This window comes from Poecilia latipinna, unplaced genomic scaffold (genome assembly GCF_001443285.1).
Source record: "Poecilia latipinna isolate Pla-1442-1.1 unplaced genomic scaffold, P_latipinna-1.0 Scaffold3037, whole genome shotgun sequence".
Lineage (NCBI taxonomy): Eukaryota > Metazoa > Chordata > Actinopteri > Cyprinodontiformes > Poeciliidae > Poecilia > Poecilia latipinna.
In genome coordinates this window covers 13,812-26,340 of record NW_015115653.1, presented here as the reverse complement: position 1 = coordinate 26,340, position 12,529 = coordinate 13,812, and the positions used below count along the sequence as shown (strand labels likewise).

General features: G+C 36.2%; 1 protein-coding gene across 1 annotated transcript in view; it reads right to left on the bottom strand.

The window, feature by feature from the left end:
• LOC106939952 (glutamate receptor ionotropic, kainate 2-like) overlaps positions 1-9,380 on the bottom strand; it is a 20,122-nt gene extending 10,742 nt beyond the window's left edge. The window contains exons 1-2 of the mRNA XM_015022534.1: positions 9,181-9,380; positions 6,071-6,178 (exon numbers count right to left, since the gene is read on the bottom strand). Coding sequence (XP_014878020.1) covers positions 6,071-6,178; positions 9,181-9,309 — 237 coding nt within the window. The 5' untranslated portion in view covers positions 9,310-9,380. The remainder of the gene's footprint in view (positions 1-6,070; positions 6,179-9,180) is intronic.
• Positions 9,381-12,529: the final 3,149 nt, after the last annotated feature.

Here is a 12,529-nt window from a genome sequence, read left to right as displayed (position 1 = left end):
AAATCATATAAAGGATTAAAAACTTAAAATAAATGTTCAAAATGATCTAGCCCATAGTCATGTCTTACCAAAAAGATGATTTAAAATGCATGAATTTTATCAATGCTTCACAGAAACCTTACCACAAATCTTAATGTTATACTTAAAATGATATTTTAGAAAAGTCAATCGTATTCCTGATGTAAAAGATGATACACAAATATTTGTCCAACATTATCCATGAAATAAATGAGCAAGTTAGATACAATATACTGCATATAAAAACTTACAAACTATCAATAAACCTCCTGTTGAATAGTTTTTGTACAATTTTTTTCTTTTTTTTTTACATATCTTCATTTTGTGTCTGTGTTTCTTGATGCTCCTTGAAGTAAGATGAGTTCGTTGGCACGTCGTAGACAAAAGATGAAAACTTGTTAATAGAAATAACAAAGATGATCCTCTCGTCTCCAGCAGCTCATTTTCCTTATAGTTTTGAACTCAGGGTCGTCAACTCAGTAACCAATGCTCACCTATTTAGGGATTATTATGCCCACAATTTGGTGAGTTTAACAAAGAGGTCGTTCCCTCTTTTCCAACTTGATGACACCAAAAGCAGAGTAGAATGAAAGAAATCCTGATGAACATCTAGGTGTGAGGTCGTCCTCTGGCCAGGGAAGATCCTGAGTCACACCAGGTTGTGGTCCTTTGTTATCCAATGAGGTCATCAGCTGGTCGGCATACTGAAACAGAGTCTGTCACCTATCTAGAGCTCCTTAATGTATTTTAAAATAAAATAAGTAATTCCTTCCAATTTCATTTACACTGATTTATTAATTAATACTCTAATTATTCTTTATTGTTTTAAGTCATATATTGTTCTTGTTATCAAATCTTATTTTAATAGTTACTTTATTGTATTATCAGGAAGGAAGAGATTTTGTGGTAGCTTTTAGTTTTATTTCTCTTTAAAACTTCATTCCTAATTATCATTTGTTTCCCTATGTTAAGTCTCTTCCAGTAATTTTCCTTTTATATTATAACTCAGTAAACTTCGAATTTTAAGAAGCTTCTCCTTTAGAGCTGTATTTTGTCAATCTTTTGACCCTCTTTTTATAAAAGGCCTACATGAGAAATAAATGTTTTCCCATTGTGTTGAACCCAAACCTTAACCATATTTTAGAAGCAATTCCATAATTATTCATTTGTAAATCTCCAAATTAGACCAATTTAATTTCAATCATCATATTTTCTATTTTAAAACCTTAAAGAATGATCAGCCTGTTTTACATGAGTAAAGTTAACCGTATCACTAAATATAAAAAATGACTTACTTTATTCCAATCATAGTTTTAAATCCCAAAATTTCAACCATTATTACATTTGATCCATTTATTCTTTTGAAAACCTATTTATAAAATATTTAAATGGATAATGAATTACCCTTTTTATATTGTTTATCAATTATCAATGCCTTTTCAGTTTTGGGGAGAAATTCGATACAACTAAGTTTATTATTAGTTAAACAACTTATTTTAAATCATATGAAAACAGATTCAACAATCCAACAATCACCTTCCCTGGTTTAAGAAACTGTATTATATAAATTATTTGAGTCAAGCAGGAAGGCAATGTAAAGGCTCTTTACCTAAAGAAATCCATAATTCACTATTGTTGAATGAAAAAGTTAAAATTATTGATTAACAATTTACAATTAACCATATCAAAAAATTGACCAGGAAGTAGGGTCTATTTCTCCTTCTCCCCCTGTTGATATAATAAAATTATCATTTCAAAAACAATTTTGAATCTATGTTAGCCTAATGTTATATAATTTGCTGAAAAACTAAAATATTGTAAGATGTTCCACCATTTCTCCAAATCATCCATCCAGTATTCAAAATAGACAGATGTTTGGATTTTCAAAGTTCTATCAGTAATATCTTATCTTTATAATATCCCCCTGTGTTTTTCTTATTTCCAAAAAGAAAAACAATTTAGAGGTGGAAAACCAAAATAGGGAACTTTCCCCATTGTGCTAAAATTTCAACATGTCCAATCAGTTACCCATGTGACATATAAACCAACAGTTAATTCAGTTAGTGTGTTAGTATAAAATAAAAACAAAAATAAAATACCAAAGTGGATGAGACAGTCTCTTAATCACTAGTTCTATCTGCTGCAAGCCAAGGCTGAAGTTGTGCCGCCTCTGTTGTGTGCATTAATCCTACGGCACAAGCAGATGACTCTGCTTCAAATCAGATTGTGATACCAAAATATGCAATCATCACCGTAAAATTGTCCGTAAAGCAGTAGTAAAAGTAAATTTATGAAACAAAACCTTCACTGTCCCTAAATAGTTTAAAATAAGAAAAATATCACAGCTATTCATTAAAGTGACGTCATATTTACAAAGCGCTACCAGAAAATCCATCAAAGGCCATTTGCATACAAATCCACTCTCTCATTCGCACTCAAGCAGACCCATTAACACCCCATTGTAAGAAAGATGCAGGATGCAACCCAGGTCAAGCAGACCAAACAAATTGAGGTGTGATTTGCCCCCAACACTGCCGTGAGAGCAGGAACACGACCCCATTCTCAGTATTTGAAGGCATCTGTACATTAGTTGACCTATAATGTAACAAATATACTTTCCAACTCCTCAGAAACATTGGGCAAACACATTAAGTAGTGTAATTCACCTACAGCAACTGAAAAGATTCCCATGTTCACCTGTAATTTGTTTGTCACACTCCAATTAGGCAGTTCAAACGATCCTAGCAAACCATCTGCTGTAACTACAGGTAAAATAAAGGTCAAAAAGTCAGAATACATTACTAATTTCAAAACCACAATTAGGGCATTTGAGTCAAGACATGTTAAGTTTTAAAACTAGCTTATTTTAAATTTATTTTCTCAACAGTGGGAATCCCCAGAACACCTGCTGTCACAGGCAAACACAGGCTTTGTTGCTGAGGTTTAGGCAGAAATTGATGCTTATCATTCATGAAGTACAGGATGGTAGAAATTCAAAATAAATAGTTAAAAATCTCATGGAATATGCTCTTTCTTGGAGAGATGTCCTGAATTCAGTATTAGCATTAGAACAAAAGCAGCCAGAGGATGAACTCCTTAGGAGACAGTTTATGGGTGACCTTATCATTAAATTTTAATGGCTGCATAAACACAGGAACTGCATGATATTGAACAAGCTGATAAGATGACCATGCTGTCAGAAAGTCAAACTTCTCTTCACAGGAATAAGACTAGGCTGTCATGAAGTTGTTGATGTGATGAGAATGAATGCAGTAAGACCAGTGGCGCAACTGCACATTATTCAGGTTGGATGCGAAAACATAAATTGGTGCCCCCCCCTGAGGGAAGGAACTTCAAGGTGAAGGACCGACGCGGGGTCACCCTGGACAGGTTGCCAGTCTGTTGCAGGGCAACACAGAGACAGACAGGACAAACAACCGTGCGCACACACCTAGGGAGAATTTAGAGAAACCAATTAACCTGACAGTCATGGTTTTGTACTGTGGAAGGAAGTCGGAGTACCCAGAGAGAACCCACCATGCACAGGGAGAACATGCAAACTCCATGCAGAAAGACCTGGGGCTGGGAATTGAACCCAGAACCTTCTAGCTACAAGGCAACAGCTCTACCAACTGCACCACTGTGCAGCCCCCATAACAAAGCATCTGTAGTTTTTTGGTTCCTTTGACAAAAGAGTGTACGTCAATGCTATTGGTGTGTTTTTCAGAATTCTGAATATATCTGAAGCAAAAGATTAAGTGGTGACAGGCAGTCTTTTTGGTTATAATTTCATTCCAAATAATACAGCTCCTGATGAGTTGATTGCAAAGGTCCTAGAAGGATTAAGATCACTATCTGAGGAGATAAATGACAATTCTGGTGTGTCCCCTTATGTCTTCATTTGAGCCTGGTTTTGTGCTTACTTGTGTGTAAGGGTTGTATTAAAGGGTAATTGTTAATTTACATACCAAGTTTATTGTCAACATGTTCCTCAGGTTTATTCTTATAGCATTAAGGATATTACTGCTCTAATACGTATTTTTCTAGTGATCATAAATGATCAACAGGGTGGATTGGAGTATAAGAGAATGTTTTGTTGGCTTCACACAGGTTTTCCTGCTTTCACACCCCACAGCCAAATGGTAATGCTACAGATGCCCATTGTCTCCCAGTCCACAGGTTGCCTGCCCAATCTGCAGTCACATCATGTATGGTTTCTCCCTCTGTACAGACATTTTAAGAACAGTCAAGAACTGTAGGATCAGCTTCTTTACTATTTTTACTATTATTCACAAAAGTAGTTTGGAAAGTGGCAGAATAATAGCTGTGCATAGTTGTGACTAAACACTTAAGAAGCAAATGGGAAAAGGAAGCATCATGTAACGCAGATGATTGGTGAACCTGAAAGCAATCGCAGAAAGCCAGAGAAAGACCAAGACATCACACATTTCTGCAGAAGTACAAACCAGGCTCTAACATGTAAAGCATTTCAGCATTTTGGATGTGGAGTTGGAGCAATGTTTCACAGATGAATTGGAAAAAAATCAGCAAAATGTACTGATGGGAAGGCTGAAGCTCAAGCACAGGTTTTATTTTTTTTATCCTGGTTGTTAGCTGTGAACAATGTGTGAGCACTATGTACCCTTCTAAGGATTCTTCTGGAGGGTCATCAGTAGCAGAAATTATCATTTACACAATATAAAACTATTATGCATAAAATATGACCTTCTGACTCTGAGCTTAGTATGTGTAGTTTGAAATGTCTGGTTTGAAAATAGTTTGTACAAAGCTGCTTAGCTGCCACCTCTTTCTTACAAACCCAGTGTGACTACCTTGGCTCCCAATGTAAATAATTAATGGCTGCTTAGAACAGGAAGGCAAGAATAAACATTTTGGAAGCTGTTACAGATGCTTACATCTCACTTTAGAATCTGTTAAAATGGGTTTCTGCAGATCAAAGCTTGCAAAAACTGGAGATTAAAAACCAGCCTTGAAATCTTATATTAATTCATCTCTATGTCTCTACTCATTTGGGGATGCATCAGAAATCTCCAAATATGGAAGGCAGTTATATCCAGTAGGGGATTCACAGAAAGTGACAAGATGTCTGAAAACATAAATCAAAAAAAAAAAAAAAAAATTAAATAAATAAAGTAGAGGAAAGTAGTTTGCACATTCACTCCAACTTTCATGTGTTTAACCCTCATCACATCCCATGAACAACATCAATAATTATGGCAGTTAAAAAACATATCAGAATACTATACGTCACATATAGTTTTTGAGAAATAATGATCTTTTTCATGAACAAACTACAATGTCTGGACAGTTTTAGTTTAGTTAAGCTAACTGAGCTAACGCAACTTTTGTTCAAGTGTTGGTCTAATCAATTAGAATGTCTGGTATTTAAGAATTAACTCTGAATAGTTCATTATGTGAATAACAGAGTTATCCCACTTTTTTCCTGTGTGTATAAAAACATTCTACAGTGCCATCACATCAGATTTTCACATGAATGTGAAAACATTAACTCACAAAGTTGAAAGACACGGGTTTAATTTCACATAGGAAAGATGGGGTTTAAGTTTATTTAACAATAAACACATTTTATTCTGTTTGGGGTAAATTGGGTCAAATAGATATGCATTCATATTTTTATTTGTAACAGTTCTGAAAAAAAAAGCATGTATGATCCTCCTTCAATTTCACAAACAGGCACTATTTTGCTTTTGTGTATCACACAAAATCCATAAGAAATGGATTAGTTTGTTCAGGTATGAAGACTAATAGACCAAATGATCTCTGATGTCACTAAAAGCCTAGGAGGTTTTGTGAGATGAGATGATTAACATGTGTTTTAGCTAGAATTTTTATGTAGAGACTGAGCACATTCTGACTTCAGGTCACATACACACACAATGTTCACACTGATCATTGACTAATTACACTCACTCTGGTACACAGATTGACTGTTTTTTCTTTGTCCAACTCATATTAATTATGTATTTGAAGACTGAAGATTTACACACACACAAATCAGAAAATACATAACCTTCTCAAGACCCTCTTCTTTGAGACTAATAACATCAAGGTCGAAGTCTGTTCTCAGGCCATTGGTCCTGTTGAAAGAGATTCTTCCAGTCAAGCCATCCCAGTGTGCCTGCAGACAGAAGGAGTAAGACTCAGATCATCAGAGAAGACAACAACCCAGCAACATCAAGTCTGCCTCTCTGCTATTGGTTTGATGTCAGCCATGAAAGAAACATCCAAGAAATCTTCCTTTTCTCTGTTTGCATACAGTGTTTTCTGTTTCAGGGTGTCTGAACAGACTCCAAGTCTGTAACAGTGGGAAAGCAATTATCCTATCTTTACAGATATTTAGAGCCACAATAGAATACATTGTAGCATGAAAGTGATTCACAACAGAGATGACTTGGCAAATCATGACAGTTTCTCCAGACAGGCAGAAATGCACTTCAGGGCCCATGTTTGAATCAGAGAGTGGGAGCAACAGATCTGGAAGTTCCTCTGTGAGCTACTCAAAACCTTTCTGACCCTACAGCGGGTGGCTCTGTGTCTGAGTGCCTCTTCATTTACAGAAGTGTTGTGGCATATCTGAGAATGTTTTACTTCAGTGGAGGTCATTGTAAATTTGTATTATGTACTAAAAAAAACATTCACTGTAAGTCACCCTAACACAATTATTTTTGCTTTTCAAAATCCATTCATTCATTATCTTACACGCTTATCCCTAGTGGGGTCGCAAATGGGTGCTGATGCCTATCTCCAGTGGTCAATGGGCGAGGGGGAGGGGGGGGGGGGGGTTAACCTGAACATGTTGCCAGTCTATTACATGTTTTTTCTGTCTCATTTTAGATATTTACATTTTCCTTATTTGGGATCATATTAGATGGTTTTATAGTATTTACTTTATTCACATGTTTGTTCTGTTTTCATTTGTTCATTTTTTGAAACTCCTAAGTTTGACAAAAACTCGTTTTAATATCAGACAAACAAGCTTGTGTAAATATAAAATGCAGTTTCTGTTGGGAACCAGGGTTTGGCTGTTTGTTGGGGATTTTCTGTTGTCTGCTGCTTCCCTCTTCATCCACTAAATGGTGCCAAGAGGCTGCACCATCTTGGAGGGCGTGCCTGCTGACTGATATCAATGCACCTGTGATCTATCACCTAATCATCTAGGAGTACATGAAGAGCAGGCTGCCAGTACTGCGACGTCTGAGTGTTTGCCAGTTATGGTACTCTGTGTACCTCTGAGCTTGCGCTGTATTTTTCTGAGATTACTTCTAGTAATATATTCCTGTTGCCTTTCCCTCAGGTGTTTCCTTGTGACGCCTTGGATTTAACCCCTGTGAAGCTCGAATTCCTGGCTTTCTGGATTTCCCCCTCGTGATGCTGTGGATTGTTACCCACTGGTTGCCCGAGTCCCTTTTTGCCTCTGCAGATGAATCATTAATAGCTCCTGGATTCTCAGTTGGCAGTCGGATCGCTCCTTGTTCCTCCTCACCTACCACCAAAGACCTCTCTCCGTCTGAACCTCGCACTGGAACCTGGATCATCACAAAGACCCCTACAGAGAGACCATAACCCCAGAGAACACAGTAATTTCCCCCCTGGTGGAAGCTCCTATCAAGTAAGATCAGTCCATTTTTCCCTGAAGCTCCATTGTCCGACAAACCTCAAACTCACCATTTCTCTCACTGTTCTTCAGAGTACAGACGACCCTGGTTGCCATCCACAAGGACAAGGATCATACAATCCCACTTTTCATCGTTATAATAAACTTTATTTATCTGTCTGTTCTCCTGATTGTGTTCTGTATGTGGGTAAAGAGACTAGAACCCAACATGACAGTTTTTAAAATGGTGATTTCATTCATCATTTGAAAAAAGTAGCTTAAAAGGAGTAATGGCCATCAAGCATTTATGATAGAGGGCAGCCTCCTCAAGTCTTGTTATTTTGACAATTTTTAAGCAAGTATAAAAAACACTTTTCATTTAGTCAACATTTCTGTATTAAAGATGTTTTTTATTGGTCTGGTGTAGTATTCTAATTTTTAAAGTCATGTTTGCATTAACTACAAGTAAAAACAATCATAATTAATAGAAATAAAAACTTTCAGTCTTTCACTTGTGTGTATTTAATCTACTGTATGTTATGTGTTTCACTTGGAAACACAAAATTGGAGGGTTGATGGTTTGATTCCCACTCTGTCTACCTCTGTTGTTGAGTCCTTGGGCAAGACAGTCACCTGCTTTACCTGCTGGTGCATGGCAGCCTTCCCTCTGTCAGATTGCCCAGGGCAGCTGTGGCTACTATCCAATAGCTTACCACCATCAGTATGTGAATGTGTGTGTGAATGAGTGAATGATTAAATGTGGTGTGAAGTTTTTTGGGTTCTTCTACACTTGATAAAGCACTAGTACATACCATTTACCATAGATTTATGGACTGAATAGAGGAGGCAAGTATAAGCATTGACTTCAATACATTCCTTTTTCAGTAAATGAATTAGTTTGTAGAACAGTTTCTTTATATTATCAACCAATCAATCAGTGGAAACTACAGATTATTCTGTTTGTCTTTTGTAGCTCTTCTGAATTCCTGCATTAACTTATTCACTTAAAGTGTCTTGTATAAAGGTTGATATTACATTGCACAATTAAAAGACATAAAATGTTAATGTAGTAGTGATAATTGCCTTTATCACTATGGTCTTAACACAAAAATAAAAACACCAGAGGAAATGGGAAAGGACTGTGAGAAGAAGTTGAGTTCTGGATGAGAGGAAACGGTGGGACTAACATGACTTGATCTCATTGTGTGCTCTTCTAGTTGTCATTTTGTGGGTGCATCTCAATACTTCGTGTTCACATGGACCAGATGTTATAAAGCAGTAAATACTGCAGATTAAGGCTTGCCTTTTCAGAAAAAAAGATATCTTGTTTGGCCAGATTGAATAAAATTGAATTTCCATATAAACACACATCAAATATTTGTATTTCCCATTTCCCCATCTTCACTTGGTCATCTTGATTACATTCCAACTTTGTCTGCTTTTCTGAGAGAATGTGTTTTCTGTGTGATGGTGCAGAGTATACAGAGGATTGTAGTTAAATGTCGAACATGTAGACTAGGATCTACCTCTTTGATGAGGGCCATGAAGCGCGCTCCAAAGCGCCAAGGCTTGTGTCGGTTGCACTGTAATGAACTGACGGTGATCTGCTGAGACTGCTGCACAGCCACGGCCACCACATGCACGGCGTCGTACATCAGCGCGGCATCCGTCTACAAACCAAGACACGGGGGAAACAGAAGGTCATCACCACAGAGCATAGCTCTAAGTACATGAGTAAGGCAGCTGGCATGAAATCTGTGTACAGACAAGAAAATATTCATAGCTTCATATCTAAATCAAAGACTTTACTTCAACACTCACATGGCACTGTCTTTACAGCTTTAGCATGGAGAAGGTCACAAATCTATGTTGCAATGATGGTCCTATACTAATAATTTAATTGAATGTGTTTCAGCACAGTAATGACTTTGTTAGGTTAGCACTGGTTTACATGTTTTCACTCATTCTCAGTATTTTCTTACAAACAGCCAGATATTTTTTGTAATCATTTAGTTATTTTTAGTAATGATCCCAAAGCCTTATTTTTTGTATCAAACAGTTCCAGTACTATGCTAGTTATAGTGTTTATATTCCTCCAGACAGTCATATACTTGATCCCCAATAATCTGGTGCTAATTATTGGTTGGGTATAAGGACAGCACTGGAAGTTAAATGGAAACTCATGGACACCAACTACCAATTAAAATGTTGTGAGCTCCATGTTTAAAACCTTTGTGCTACTGCGACTTACCCTGCTTGATTGAAGAGGAAAAACTGTAAATACTCTCAGCTTTATTATTAAAATTGAACACCAAAAATATGTTCTTTGTTGCTTCTCTTTGTTTTGATAACCACTGTCACACTTTAGTCCATGGGAGTCCAGCTCCCTTCCTAAGGGGTTGAATGATGCTAGTTTTAAATGCCTCTTCTCCATCATAACTGATTCAAACAGTCCAACTGTCTCCTCAGCAAGTCATATTTCCAAAGAGGTTCTGCAAATTAACCATCATTTTATTCAGCTGTGTTTAACCAGGGAAAAAACTAAAAGATGTTGGATACCGATCATTGAGGACTGACTCTGGACCACTGATTAGATGAAGGCATAGACTTCTGCTCACAGTCATTCTCCTCAACTCTTCAGGTTCATAAAATAACCATCAGTGTGCAGTTCAATAGCATACTGCTCCTTTTAATATTGCAAAACGGCTCTTTATTCTATTTTTACTGTTTGACATTGTTTGTTCAGATATTAACTGAATAAACTTCCTTCAGTCATCTATAATTTTCTTTCTTACCTCAAAATTGTATACCACTTTGTGTTGATCTTCCCATTAAATCCCAATGAAATGTATTCTATAGGTAACAAGCAATTCAATTAAGTTTATCCAACTTAATTTATTAAGTTTAACCAATTCAACATATTATAATCATCCAACTCAATTTGTTATTTTTTTTTAACAAATGTATTAAGCATGTTTAAGATAACAGATTTAAGTCAGTCTTACTCAAATCAGTTAGTTTACTTCAAAAAATGGTAAATGGACTGAACTTATATAGAGCTTTTCCAGTCATTTGACCATTCAAAGTACTACAACGTACACTAGAGTCACATTCACACACCGATATCCACATTGACATGTGACAGGAGGAAGCTGGAATCGAACCTAAAACCTTCTGATCACAAGACGACTACTCTACCCACAGAGCCACAGTCGCTTACCTGGGAAGCTTGAGTCATGGTGCCAGACGTAGGATACAAATATGGTATCAAACTTAATTATTTCCAGTAAAGTCAAAGTAAAAAGGTCATTTACAGAAAAGATTTGTAACTTTTAAGTAAGAGTGTATTTACTCTTACTTACAATTATAAGTAAATAGAGTATTAGACTGCAAACTAAGAAGTTTGCAGCCCAAAATATGTAGTTTGGAGCTAATTAAAAGTTTGAGTTGACTTTCTGTAGAATTAAGTCAAAGAGATTTTAAATCTTTATTAGAACAAAATAAATTATTTGAGTACCACTGACTTAAATTTGTCCTGTTGAACCCCCTTATGAATTAAGTTATAAAAACTTAGCAAATTGAGATGGAAGGACTTAGTGAATCGAGTTGGATGATCAGAATAAATTTAGTTGATCAGACATAGGATACAAAACTGGCATTGAACTCAATTCTTTTAAGTCAAAGTGGAAAGTTCCTTTAGGTTAAAGATTTGTAAGTTTTGAGTTAAATGAACACAAAAAAGAAAGCTGTCATAGCAAAAGCAAAAAGAATTAAGTGAAATTAATGTAAATAATACATATGAATATGTAAATAATGTAAATTACTGTAAATAATGAGCTGCAGTCCAAATACACTTTTTAGAGTGTAGTGTATTTCAAATTGCCATTAGTTATGAATGAGTGTGTGCATTGTTGTTTGCTCTGTATATCTCTGTGTTGCCATGTGATGGACTGTGACCTGAACGCCTCCCGCCAACTGAATGTTAAAGATACGGAGATAGGCACCAGCTTATGGATGTTAATTAATTCATGAATGGATTGTTGTTTAAGTTCAGATTTCTTATAAATTTGAAGTGCTAGATGCACTTTGCTGTCAGAAATTCACCTAATGCAACAAACCTACAGTATACTTCTGTTGTAAAATAATTTTTTTTTCCAGTTGGTAAATCAATCAATGCAACTAATCTGTATAATGATGAATGAGGGTTCACATTCTAGTATGTTAGATAGATTTTTGTCCATGATGCTAAGTCCAAGAGTATGTTTCGGCACAGCTGCAACAAATTAGTGTTGGACTAATGCATTTTCTCAAAGTCAATAACAGTGTGTGAACTGTATTATTTACTGTAACAAAGAAAAAGGCTCCCCTGTGAAGCTTGATATTCAAAGACAAACACCTTCCAGCCTCTCTGTGTGTTGCCAGAATTCACTGTTTTAATCTGTGTTGATATATTTATATGTTTAAGTCTTGACAGTTAACAGTCGGCCCAAACCGAGCTGTCAGAGAACTGTCAGTCATTCACGCTTCATGAAAGAAGCCTGTAATTTTACAGATCCTCATAAATAAATATATACATAAAACAAATTGAATTAGTGTTTATCTCGCTTGATTGAAAAGTAATCAACACAGCTCTCCACAGATGTTGGCTATAAATTGTGCCTCAGGTTGTAGGAGAAAGCATTGTCCTTTTGGAAGGAAACAAGCTCAAGCCATCAATTTTTCCCAATTGGAGACCTGAATCTAGGACAGTCTAAGGTCTGAGAAGCAGTAAGGCTGTTTGTATGTGTGCACAGGGCTTGTGTGAAAACGTTGGATTATTCAGCCTGAAATGTGGCAGGGTGTGAAAGCATGAATAGAAAGCAGTGATAATAATTA